The following is a 13,459-nucleotide window of genomic DNA, read 5'->3' on the forward strand; positions in this document are numbered from 1 at the left end:
CACTCATGAGTAACTTTGGATTATATTAAGGATTTGCATTATAAAGTTACATAATGGACCAATACCACTATGCAATATTTGTCCATATCCATTTGAATGGTTTTCCTTTCTTTTCCGGGTCACATTCTTAGGCCGTAGCTGAGCGGTACAGCATCTGCTTTGCATGCAGAATATCCCAGGTTCACTCCCTGGCATCTCTAGGTAGGGTTGGGAAAGATGCCTCCCTGAAATTTTGGAGATCCCCTGCCAGTCACTGTTGCACAACTTTGGCCTTCCTGGAGTTGTTGGACTACAACTCCCATCATCCCTTACTATTGGCTACTGTGGCTGGGGATCATGGGAGTTGTAGTCCAAAAACAACTAGAGGGCGGAAGTTGTGCAGCTCTGGTGTAGACAATACTGAGCGAGATGGACCAATGGTCTGACTCAGTATAAGGCAGCTTCCTGTTTTTCTTGGTAGTGGCTATTAACTGAGATTCTTTGTGTCATCTGACTAATAAGAGAAAAATTCACTTAAAGCTCCTGCAAATAAAGATCTGCAAAGGATTATTCTGCTCTCTCTTGCACTGAGAATCCCAAAACAACCAGGTCATAGAACAAAGAAGGATGGTTACATAAGACTCACTATGCTGTGTCAAGTCTGAAATAACCGTAGATTCTAGAGCCCACTGTGGGTACCAAGACACTTGCTAGATGCCCAAGGAAGCATCTAAAGACTCTCTTACTAGCAAATGTCACTGCAAATGTCCTAAAAGACTCTTGGACTACCAAAGGTCACAGTATATCCCATGGCAATGAATTTCATAAGTAATATAAACACAGATACGATGGATATTTATAGACCACTTTTCAACAAAAGTTCCCAAAGAGGTTTACATAGGAACATAGGAAGCTGCCATATACTGAGTCAGACCATTGGTCTATCTAGCTCAGTATTATCTTCACAGACTGGCAGTGGCTTCTCCAAGGCTGCAGGCAGGAATCTCTCTCAGCCCTATCTTGGAGAAGCCAGGGAGGGAACTTGAAACCTTCTGCTCTTCCCAGAGCAGCTCCATCCCCTGACGGAAATATCTTACAGTGCTCACACTTCTAGTCTCCCTTTCATATGCAACCAGGGTGGACCCTGCTTAGCTAAGGGGACAAGTCATGCTTGCTACCATAAGACCAGTTCTCCTCTCTAGACCAGTTCTCTTTTATAGATATAAATAAATAAAATGGCTCCCTGTCCCCGAAGGGCTCACAATCTAAAAAAGAAGCATAAGATAGATACCAGCAACAGCCACTGGAGGAATGTTGTGGTGGGGAAGGTTAGAGCCAGTGGCTCTCCCCCTGCTCAATAAAGAGAATCACCACTTTAAAAAGGTGCCTCTTTGCTCAGTTAGCAGGGGAAACATAGAAATCTGTTTTCTGTGCCTTAAATGTAGAGATCCTCACATTTTTCAAGTGGGGACCACTTTGGTAAAATACCTTCAATGCGAGAGCCATTTCCCACTTTGCTGACCTCTGCACAGTACTGTGCTTTTCTCAGTGCTGGAGGGCTCTTTAAGAGAGAGAAAGCCCTCTCTTAAGAGCTTGAGTAGGAAAGCACTGGGAAGGGCTACCTTCCCAGCATTCCCTATACCTTCCAAGATAGTGCAGGGGCTCAAGTTGGCTCAATTTCCCTTCAAGGAACACCACTGTCCCTGAGCAAAGTGCAGCAATGCGCACTGGAAATGGGTGCCTCTACGTGGTAGAGATGTGCACAGAACTGGCTGGCCCGGTTCAGTCTGACACCCCCTCAAAACGCCCCACACAGTTTGGTTCGGTCCAGGGTGGGTGGGTTGTGAACTAAAAAAAAACAAAACTGGATTTTAAAAAAAAAGATTTTTAGAATTTTTTTAAATTTTTATCCCCTCCAGGGAAGTTCTTGGAGGTGGCGGGGGGGGGGGTTCTGTGGAGGTTCCCCCTTCCCCCTCCGGCCTCAATGCAGTCCAAACCAGCCCGTCCGGGTCCAGGCCTCTCAGAGGCCAATTGCGCAGACACGGTGGCCTTCAAAATGGCCACTGCGCTAAGAGGGAAAGCCCGAAGAGCCGGCTGAATGGGCTGATTTGGGCTGCATTGAGGCTGGCAGGCGGAGGGGGAACCTCCACGGACCCCACTAACGCCTCCAACAACTCCCCCAGAGGGATTAAGTGCCTTAAGAAACAATTTTCTTCAGTGTTGTTTTTTTTTAAATAGTGAACCCCCGAACAGTCAGGGGGTGTTCGGTCCGGGGTCAGACCGAACAGGGGATGGTTCATTTCGACCCCGAACCATCGAACCGAATCAGTTCAACGTCGAACTGGCTCAACGTCGAGCCTGTTCACACATCCCTACTACATGGTGCCAGAAGGACTATGTAGAGCAGGCTTCGTAGAGCAGGGCTGCTCAGCTTTGGCCCCCAAGCTGTTTTTGGACTACAGCTCCCATGATCCCCAGACACAGTGGCCAGTAGCCAGGGATTATGGGAGTTGTAGGCCAACATCTGTAGGAGGGCCAAAGTTGAGCAGACCTGATGTAAAGTACTCGGCTTCAGCCAAAGCTTTACACAGGCTCAACAAACAACTAAAGTTGTTGGGAGCCAGCATCTGCTCCCGGGCCTTACAGTGAAGGACACTGCATGAATGTTTCAAAATGCAACGCTTGTTTACATTTAAGAAAAGTACTTGTTAAATGTACATTTAGGAAATGTACTTTTAGTACTCCAGAATTGGATCCACAATTATTCCATTTTTTCTGCAAGCAGCCAGCTGACAAATGCAATAATTAATTTTATTATTATCTAGTTCAGTGTTTCTCAACCACCAGTCCTTGGACCAGTGCCAGTCCGCGAGGCATTGGATACCAGTCCGTGAGACATCAGTAATAAAAATCACCACCACCCCCAAATGGGGCCACTGGGAGCTCTCTGGGTAACATTCCTTCATTCATTCATTCCTTGAAATGAACATTATCCAGCAGAGAGGGCTGCCTGGAAATGAGCTCCAGAGAACTGCCCAAAATTGTTTTTTGGGAGGTGCCTGGGGGTGGGAGTGAGTGGGGTTGACCCCCTTACTAACTGCTGGTCCAGGAAACTGCACATGAATGATGTACCGGTCCATGACTCCAAAGACGTTGAGAAACACTGATCTAGTTCATTGTATCAATCTTATAACGGAGGGTTCAGGAGGAGGCCAGGGTGTGCTTAGCCCGCTCTGCCCGCAGCCGAGCAGACGCTTGTAGCTGGGTGGCCGGCTCCGTCACGGAGTCAGTGGGGGCTGTGGGGATTGGGGGCCGCATGGCCTCTGGAAGTTCCAGGATGTCTTGCACAAGTGCGCGGGGCATGGGGTCTACTCATGTGTCACCGTGCGCCGCAGTGACACACAAGCAAAAAAATGAGGTTAACAGAGTGCTCGCTCCGTTAACCTCATTTAAGGGGGGAAGGAATTAGGCACCTGCGAGCCCAGTGGTTCCCACGATCCCTGGAAAGCGGGCTAAGCTCCTTTAGCCCGCTTTCCAGTGATTGTGGGAATAGCCTCACTACCTCTGAGCAACTCATTTATGTCCGGTAATGATTTGGCCCCTGTTTACTTTTCCCTACTGAAGTGTTGCTCAATCAGAACTTCATGTTCTTCAATCCATTGGCCAAATTATCTGTGGCTGTTTTGAAGTTTCCTGGGTGCCATTTGCACAACGTGTGGAATGGGGCGGTGGTGGGGTGGCGGGGAGAGCTGGAGTTTTTAAAATGTTCAGTCAACTGGACTGAACAGTGTTTTTCCCCTAAGACTGGGAGATCTGAAGCATTTATTGTCTGTCTAAAAAACAACCACACACAAAGTCACTTTTCCTGTGGTGATAATCCCATTTAATTTAGCTATTAGCAGCTGTTGCTTGGCAAGATGTGTAAACCTTGGTTTCAGATGGTGTGGAGAAAACAGCCTCAGGTCAGCAGTTTAGCTCATTAGTGTATTAATGATATATCTCCCTTTCTCATTTCCCTTTCTCTGTTACTTACATGTGGACTACAAATAATGGCTGCATTTGCACTGAGATAGCAAAGCATCACTCATGCCTTCGTTGATGCCGCCATTATATTTTCTCGAATGTTGCCCATTTATTTAATACTGTACATTTTAGGTGGGGTTTTTGGGAGGGGAGGTTATTTAATACTGCACATTTTATTAAATACTATTTATTTAATATTGCACATTTTAGGTGGGGGTTTTTTAAAAGTGGGAAGAGGAAAAACTGTTCTTCAAAAAAAGCAGGGAGGGAAAAACCCCAAATGAAAGTTTAGACTCAAGATTGCAGAACAAAGGAGGTTCATTATTCTATACATAACTCCTACGCGTGATTTGGTATCTTAAATGGGTGACAGGAAATTCAATATGGTGACATACAAATTGTTTCCGAGAAGACCCCTATGAAAGATGAAAATATATTGATGGCAAATTGCATCCCCTTTCATCTGAACATTCTTTCTAGGAACACCATGTTCTTTGGGTAATTAACCTATTGCTCTGTTTGACATCAGGATCCTGGGGAGTGAAACCTGGTTCACGCTGTTAATGTAAAAAAGATGGGAGGGGGGTTAATTTTCTAGGGACTGTCTTTGAGCTTCCATGAAACTGCAAAGTGGAGTGGCATTTGGATGAGGTGTGACTTGTTTGCTTCATGGCCTTAGCTTGCTTTAAGAAATATCTGAATGTTTTGTTTCCTTGTGGTATGGCAGTACATAGGTGCAGTTGTGGTATTTATTTTAACCTTGCTTCATGAAAAGCAGATATGGTGAATAGTGATTCCTGGACTTTGAACCTAGAGTCTCATGGCCTGATGCTGGAACCTACCTTGGACAGTGTGTGTCTCCTGAGGCACAGATGGAAACATCCTGGATGGGTGAAGCACCCAAGGGCCTGTCTAGTCCAACATCCTGTTTCCCACCAGATGTCTCTGGGAAGCCCGCAAGCAGGAGATGAAGGCATGCCTCCCCTCCTGTTGTTGTTCCCCTGCAACTGGTATTCAGAGGCATCCTACCTCTGAGCCTGGAGGTATCTCATAGCCCTCAAGACTAGTAGCTATTGATACACTTGTCCTCCCTCAAGAGATATTTGCAGGTGTAGCACAATGGCTATGAGACCAAGCTGTAAGCCAGGAAGTCCCTGGTCTAAATCTGACTTCTGCCACAAACTCAGTAGGTGAAGGGTTCTCGGCCTGTGGTTCCCCAGATGTTGCTGAACTACAACTCCCATCATCTCCACTACAATTTATGGTGGCTAAGAATTATGGGAATTGTAGTTCAGCAACATCTGGAGGACCACAGATTGGGAACCCCTGCACTTGGTGATCCTAGTCAGGCCACACACTCTCTGTCCCAAATTCCCCCAATCTGTTATATGGAAGCAATAATACAAACCTGCTCAGCAGGATTATTGTCAGGAATACTGAGACAATGTGTATGAAGTGTTTTGAACGCACCAAAGTGTGTAAAATATAAAATATTATTTCATGATTTTAAAACTGTGCATATTACCTCCGTACATCTCATCCTTGGGGGCTAACCATCCATTCCAGAAATATAAAGGGGGGGGGCAAATGGAGCATGCTGTTACCCCTTTTCATGAAAGCCAAGGGCAAATTCCTCCACATGCTTGTGGAATGATGGTCCAAGGAGAGTGTTAAGTTTCAGAAATTTTTGTAAAGTTCTGGCTTGAAACAAACCACATTTCACAATTTTTAGCTATTTTTACAAAAATTTCAAAAATTCACAAAATATCAAGTTGTTGACCAATTCTCTTCAAATTCAGTAGAGAGGGCCCTGACCTCTTTCCTCACATGTTTGGCTGTAGAAACAACCAATGATTTTAAATGATTTTTTAAAATTCCCCCATTCATCTCTATACTTTGATATTTTTGAATTAATTTTGTTGTTTGGGAATTAATTCCTACTTTACCAATCCAATTTTTTTTTAAAAAAAAAATCAGATTTGGATTTTACAGATTTTTGCTGATTTGAGGCAATTTCAGATAAAATTTGAATTTTTGAATCCAAATTTTCATAGGCCTACTAACCACTGCTTTCTGTGCACAATACTTTTTCAAAATATACTTTGTATCTTCATCACATTTGTTGAAATCAAATAAACTCTGTTTGAAAATGAGAAGGATGTTCTCAATGTTTGCAAGCAATCCTGTAGACAATGGAAAAGGAATACTTCCTGCCTCTCACCCCCAAGATTCTCACAACAACAAAAGAAGTGGATATTTTTGGTCCTTGGGGGCACTTAACTGTCCAATATTAACATAATTATGTCTTTTAAAAATACAGTATGATCTTTCTTGTCCAAGAAGGGGCAAATCTGTGCTACTCCGAAATCTTACTAGGAGATACTCTCAGCTTATACCAAATACCTACTTCAAGTCTTAATTAAACTGTACATTTTATTAATATACCAACTCAAGTTTGAAGTTTAAATGTTTGTAACGAAGATGGAACCTCTTGTTGCCTTTGCTTAAATCACAATGTGATTTTTTTCAGACATAACCGATATTCATTGCTGGAGCTATTAGGGCAGTTCATACAACTGTAAACTAAGTAGGAGATCCTACTATCCCATATCATTGTAAACTGCCCTGAGCCATTTTGGAAGGGCGGTATTAAAATAAAATAAAATAAAATAAAAATCAGGAGCTGGACATGCTCCTCTTTTGTAATTGTGTATTGAATAAAAAGGAGGTAGGGAGCTTGATTGTCAAGTCTCAGCAGGGTTGGATGAGAATCTACCCAGATTCTCTTCCCCACCTTCTGCATGAGGTAGACACAGCAAGGACTTGACAGATAATCAGACTCCCCGATTCCTACTTGGTTTTTATCTAACACACAATTGCAAAATGGGAGCATACCCAGCTCCCGAAACTAGGAAGGACTCCTCTCCTCCTCACTTCATGGTCATGAGAACTGCCCTGTCTTCTTGTTTTCTTCCGATGCAACTGGAGAAGCTATTTCCCTAAGACTATCTATTGTAACATGCCAAGGATGTAAAAGAACCTCCATCACTCTCTTGAGTATTGTAGGCACGTGTAGACACAATGTGGTTCTGGTTCACTGGCTAATGTGTTAGGGGAAAGGTATTTAGCAGAGAACTATCATTAACTATGGTCAGATAACTATAGTTTGTATGGAGGAGAGCTGTTCTTGTGGTAGCAAGCATTAATTGTCCTCTTTGCTAAGCAGGGTCCACCCTGGTTTGCATTTGAATGGGAGACTATGTGTGTGAGCACTGTAAGATATTCCCCTTAGAGGATGGGGCTGCTCTTGGAAGAGCACCTGCATGTTTGCATGCCCTTCCTGGCATCTTTAAGATAGGGCTGGGAGAGACTTGGAGAAGCCACTGCCAGTCTCGGTAGACAATCCTCATCTTGGTGGACCAATGGTCTGACTCAGTAGAAGGTTCCTAAGAGCACCCTAAGGGACAGGGTAAGCAATTGTTCTGAAGTCCCATAACTGTGTGACATTATTTGAGCCCACACTAGTGGCACAGTGCTTCCTGATGAAAAGTAGCCATTGCAGTTCAGTTGCAACCCAGCTACCAGGTATTGTGTGATTCCTCAGGCTGTGTGCAGCCCAAGGAGTCACTTTATGTGCCTATCTTAGTGGGGAATCTCCAGTGCAGCGCACGTGCCATGTGTTGCATTGAGGGATGCCTGGAGGCTGGAACAAAAATTTCTGGATCCCCCTGCCCTGCTCCTTGCTTCACGGAGCTGCACAGAGCAGGGCTGCCCGTGTGGGCATGCAGGAGGCACACTGAAGCCCAGCTGCTTGATTGTGTTCGGGGAACCCTGGAGCTGGTCTTGTGGTAGCAAGCATGACTTGTCCCATTAGCTAAGCAGGGTCTGCCATGGTTGCTTATGAATGGGAGACGATGTGTGAGCACCGTAAGATATTCCCCTTAGGGGATGGAGCTGCTCTGGGAAGAGCATCTAGGTTCCAAGTTCCCTCCCTGGCATCTCCAAGATAGGGCTGAGAGAGATTCCTACCTGCAACCTTGGAGAAGCCGCTGCCAGTCTGTGAAGACAATACTGAACTAGATAGACCAATGGTCTGACTCAATATATGGCAGCTTCCTATGTTCCTATGTAAGGTAAGGTGAAGACAGCCTTCCCCCGTGCCCTCCCCGCCTGCCCAGGACAATAGTGTGAATAGCCTCGTTGATAGGTTAAGAGCTGAGAATTGCATATGGAGTTTATAAGAACAGGCTTGCTGTGTCAGACCAAGCTCTATCTAGCCCAGCACAGGGTTTTCAGCAATAGCTAGCCAGATGCTTCTGGAAGCTCACAAACAGTAAACCCAAATTTGTTCTGATAAATATTAGTATTCAGCTACTATATGGTTTTATGTTCCTGCTGTTGCTAATTAGAAGTGCAGAAAATTCAAAGCACTGGCTGTCCATGCCCGAACATCAGTACACAGTATGTGTTGAAAAATTATCAGGCTGTGAGATTGAGGAATCGGACCACATCATTATGCTTTGAATTTGCTGTGCATACAGGGCTAATGTTTGGTTGCCTATCAGTCTTCAGTCAAAGAGTCTACAGGCCCAAGCACTGGTCCATAAAATGTTGTATCTTAGCAGCATGGATGTATTATATTTGCACTGGATTCACACGACATTTGATGCAGCAGGAGAATAGTTAAAATTTTGAGTCAACAGATGGAAGACGGGTGATGCATTCTTTTCCTAAATGCATTTAAACCAGGGGTTCCCAACCTTGGGTCTCCAGACAGTCATTGGGCTACAGCTCCCATCATCCACAGCCACAATGGCTGAAGTCCATTGCAGTTATGTGTGATGGGAGTTGTAGTCTTCCAACATTAACTCCTGATTTAGACTATTTGCAGTGCCTGTTTCTTACTAGACAGATAGAACTTTATTATACTAGCCATCAGCATGACAGAATAGATCAATATGTATATGGTAAACCTTACAAAAACTTAACAGTGGGTAGGTATTCCAGCCTCTATTTTTTTGTGATCAGCAATCTTGTCCAGTTTCCTTTCCCTGATGTTCTTGGCTGCCAAACCAGAGAGTATACAAAAACCATAATATTACTCAATAGGAAACACAGGATTTCAACTGTGGAGCTGGTTGTTCCCATATTTAATAGAGAAACTTTATGAGCCCATTCTTGATGGCAGGGAAGGCAGCAGAACCTCACCTTCCCCGCAGACAATCCCTGGAGAGTTGCTGGGGGCGTGAATCACATGCCTAAATGGTCCGCCATGGGCAGCACAGAAGTCAGGACCAGTGCCCCTGTAACAGGGATTGTTGACTACAGCTCCCAGCATCCTCAGCTGCAGTGGCTGTTGGCTGGGGATTATGGGAGTTGTAGTCCACAACATCTGGGAATCCCTGTTGCAGGGAACACTGGACAGGACACATCATCCCAGCCCCTAAAAATCTCACATTGCACTATGCAAGTGCACAGTGCATTGTGGGCATCCCCGCTGGCAACAGCCAGAAGCCTACTCCTGTGCCAGTGCTGACTGGGAGCAGCCGGCACTTGCACACTAACAGTTAGCCCGAGTTAAGGACGCACTCACGCCCTTAACCTCGGCTGACTGGCAGACTTCTTTAGTGGGTTTGCCACCAGGATCTGCATGGATCTCAGCGCTTCTCACGGGCAGAACTGCTCGTGAGAACAGTCTCTATGAATGATAGATAGAGCCGTATTTATTTGTCAATTGACAATAAATGTGTTAGATTACCTTCGTACTTGTTGATCTTTTAAGACTGAGATTGAAAGAGACCCCCCCACACACGCACACATTCTGCATTCATGCATGCACGCACACACACTCCAAATAACTTCTGTATGTGCACATCTGTTCTTTTCTTCCCTGTAAATCCTCAAAATATATCAAATAACCTCTTGAAAAAGTTCTCACGTTTTGAGAGTGTTTGTCACATTCTGTTGGGAGCTGTGATGGAAAGCATGTTGTCTCTCAATCTATAGGTACAGAATAAGGAAAGGGTTTTTAGAAAACTGCAGGCCAAATAAAGCACTTTATGGGGCATTCAGCATTCTTCGGATTAGAAATGACAGAAATGTCTTGCAAATTAGAGTCTGATGGTCAAGATTGTGCAGAGATGGGAATGAAGATGGAGTTTGGAAAGCTGCGATGAACTGGAAGAGATGGAGAAACTTGGTGTGTGAGTGGAAGTTAATGAGTGTAAAAGAAGAAAGTAGGGGAAGGACATAGGGAAGAGAGGGAAACAAGAAAAATAGAGCAAGAACTAACAGACAAAGGCATTTTTCTTCATGAAGACTTGCCTGTTATCTAGCTAGCAAAGGACATCATTGTTAAAAATATCTATATAAACGAGTGTTCATTTGTGTGTCAGTTTTCTACAGTTGTTGCTTAGTTCTAGGTTTATTGAGTGAATTCATACAATAAAGAAATATGGCAGCTTACTCCAGAGATTGATTACCAGGCTACCTCTCCTTGTATCTATAATGGAAAGAAAACAGAAAGAAGCACTCCCATGCTGTGTTTTTGGATCCTAACCTAAATTGTGTTAAATATTGTTACAAGGCATTGACAGTAATATTGCCCCAAACCAGGAATCTGTTTTACCTGCATTTGCTCTAGGGCACACCCCAACTGACTAACAAATAAAATTACTTATGATTGATTGATTGATTAAGTGCCATCAAGTCAGTGTCGACTCTTAGCAACCTATTATGAATATTTATTTATTTATTTATTAGAGACATTTAATATACCGCCCACTCCGAAGACTCTGGACAGTGTACAACAACAGGCAAACAGGCAACATTAAAAATCACATTACACTAATAATTAAAAATTATTAGAGAACTAAAGTAACTACCAAAAAACAGAAAATGAACTACAGGGCAAAGGCCTGGCGGAAAAGAAAAGTCTTCAATAGCGATTTGGAGATCGGTAAGGAAGGTGCTAGCCAGATCTGTAGGGGGAGAGAGTTCCAAAGGAGCAGGGCAGCAACCGAAAAGGCCCTTTCATGGGTCCTAGAGCCCCAAACATCTCGGAAATCAGGGGCCGACAGAAGGGCCATCTGAGCTGATCTAACCGAACGGGATGTAACTGGATGGGAGAGGCGGGTCTGTAGGTAGACAGGCGCCAGGCCCCGCAAGGCTTTGAAGGTCAGAACCATGACCTTAAATTGAGCTCAAAAGCGAATAGGCAACCAGTACAATGACTGTAGGAGAGGTGTTACCCTGTCATATTTTCTGGCACCCATGAGTAGGTGAGCTGCTGCATTCTGGACCCGCTGCAGCTTCCCGATCGTCCTCAAAGGTAACCCTAGATAGAGAGCGTTACAATAGTTTAAACGGGAGATAACAAGGGCATGGGTCACTGTCATTAATGCCTGCCGATCAAGGTAAGGGCATAATTGGCGAACCAAATGAAGCTGGGCAAAAGCACTTCTGGCCATAGCTTCCACCTGCTGCTCAAGCAGGAAGCGCGACTCCCAAAGGACCCCCAAACCACAAACAAGCTCTTTTGAGGGCAGCGCCACCCCATCTAGAACAAGTTTCACATCCAGCTGTTGGCCATTGCGAGGGCTGAATAAAAGTAATTCAGTCTTAGTGTGATTCAGTCTGAGCTTGTTTTGATTCATCCAGACCTTAATAGCTTCCAGGCAGTGAGTAAGCACAGAAACAACACCCCCAAAATGGCCTGGGATGGCAATATATAGCTGAGTATCATCAGCGTATTGATGAAATCTCACCCTAAACTGGGAAATGACGTGACCCAGCGGCTTCATATAGATGTTAAAGAGGACAGGGGCAAGAACTGAACCCTGGGGAACTCCATAAAGGAGTGGCCATGAGTCAGAGCACCTGTCCTCAGTGCATACCGACTGGACATGCCCGCTAAGGTAAGAACGGAACCACTGTAAAACAGTGCCCCCAATACCCAACCCACGCAGGGAGTCGAGAAGGACAGCATGATCGATAGTGTCAAAAACCGCTGAGAGATCTAAAAGGACCAAGAGAGGAGCACTACCCTCGTCAAGGTCCCGAAGAAGGTCATCTACCAGAGCGACCAGTGCTGTCTCTGTGCTATGCCGAGGCCTGAAAGAAACCCGACTGATATGAATTAAGATAACTAGTTTCTTCCAAGACCCTCTCAAGCTGGGCACATACAACCCTCTCTGACACCTTTGCTAAAAAAGGGAGGTTGGAGATCGGCCTATAGTTGTCAAGGACCTCAGAGTCCAGGGAGAGTTTCTTCAAGTGAGAGTGAACTATCGCCTCTTTAAGAGCTGCTGGCACGAAACCCTAATGTAACAAGGAGTTAACCAACTCCCGTAGCCAATAATTAACATTCCCACCAGCTGTTCTAACCAGCCAGGAGGGGCAAGGGTCCAAGCAACATATTGCCGCACCCATACCCGAAATTACTATGTCCATGTCCTCGACCAACTCAAAGGTGTCCCACAGGGCGGAATCTCCTCTATCTGATCTGATCCTATAGAAGTAGAGTCCAACTCTAGCTGAAGGTGGGTGACTTTATCAGCAAAGAATCGACCAAATTGATCATAGCGGCCAGATTGAACATCTACTGGATCCACTTTCCTAAGAAGGGAGTGGGTAATTCGGAATAAGGCAGCTGGACGAGAGTCAGCTGATGCAATAAGAGCGCAGAAATAGTGAGATTTCGCCGCTCTTATCATCCTAGAATACTCCCGAATATAAGCAAGTAATCGCATTCGGTCAACCCTATTGAAATTAATGGGGCAAGGAGTAGCCCTGTTGAAATTAATGGGGCAAGGGAGTCATGACTAATTGTCCCGTTAATTTCAGTAAGGCTACATATAATTTAGTCTCGTTGTCAGCACCACCACCAGGAGCAACTTCCCCATTCATTTCAAGAGGAAGCTGATTTGCACATGCTTACTTTTGAGCTTCAGTGGAATGTGTTTCTTAAAAAGAGGATTCCATTCAGATGAATTGTTACCTCAGTGCACACAAGAGTCGCAGTGCACTTGAATGTGCATAGGGGTCTCTGGACTGAGATTGCCTTAACATAAAATTGTTGGATCAAAGTGGCTTGCCTCTTACTTAGCTGAGTGTAAAGAGCATACTTTGTTAATTACACACGCTGTAGCAGTGAGTAGTTACTAACCTAGGCTTCTCTCCTCTTGTGTTTAGGTTTATTCCAATTTATAGGGGACCAAGTCACACTTACAAGGTACAACGGCTGATGGAATTTACCTGCTACGCATTTAGAATACAAGCTGTAAACGATGCCGGGGAAGGACCTTTCTCAGAAGTGTTCACCTTCAGCACAACCAAATCTATTCCCCCCGTCATCAAAGGTAAATAAGGTGCATCTCCCAACCTGGAGGGTGGGTTGAACAAAGAACAGTTTTCATTGTTTATTACAATTGAAAATAGCATGATCCCTGCTTCTAGT

General features: G+C 44.6%; 1 protein-coding gene across 2 annotated transcripts in view; it reads left to right on the forward strand.

The window, feature by feature from the left end:
* FNDC3B (fibronectin type III domain containing 3B) overlaps positions 1-13,459 on the forward strand; it is a 447,770-nt gene that overhangs the window by 396,107 nt on the left and 38,204 nt on the right. For both annotated transcript variants that reach the window (XM_053308093.1, XM_053308094.1), the window contains one exon: positions 13,195-13,361. In XM_053308093.1, coding sequence (XP_053164068.1) covers positions 13,195-13,361 — 167 coding nt within the window. The remainder of the gene's footprint in view (positions 1-13,194; positions 13,362-13,459) is intronic.

This window comes from Hemicordylus capensis, chromosome 3 (assembly GCF_027244095.1).
Source record: "Hemicordylus capensis ecotype Gifberg chromosome 3, rHemCap1.1.pri, whole genome shotgun sequence".
In the NCBI taxonomy this organism is placed as follows: Eukaryota; Metazoa; Chordata; class Lepidosauria; order Squamata; family Cordylidae; genus Hemicordylus; species Hemicordylus capensis.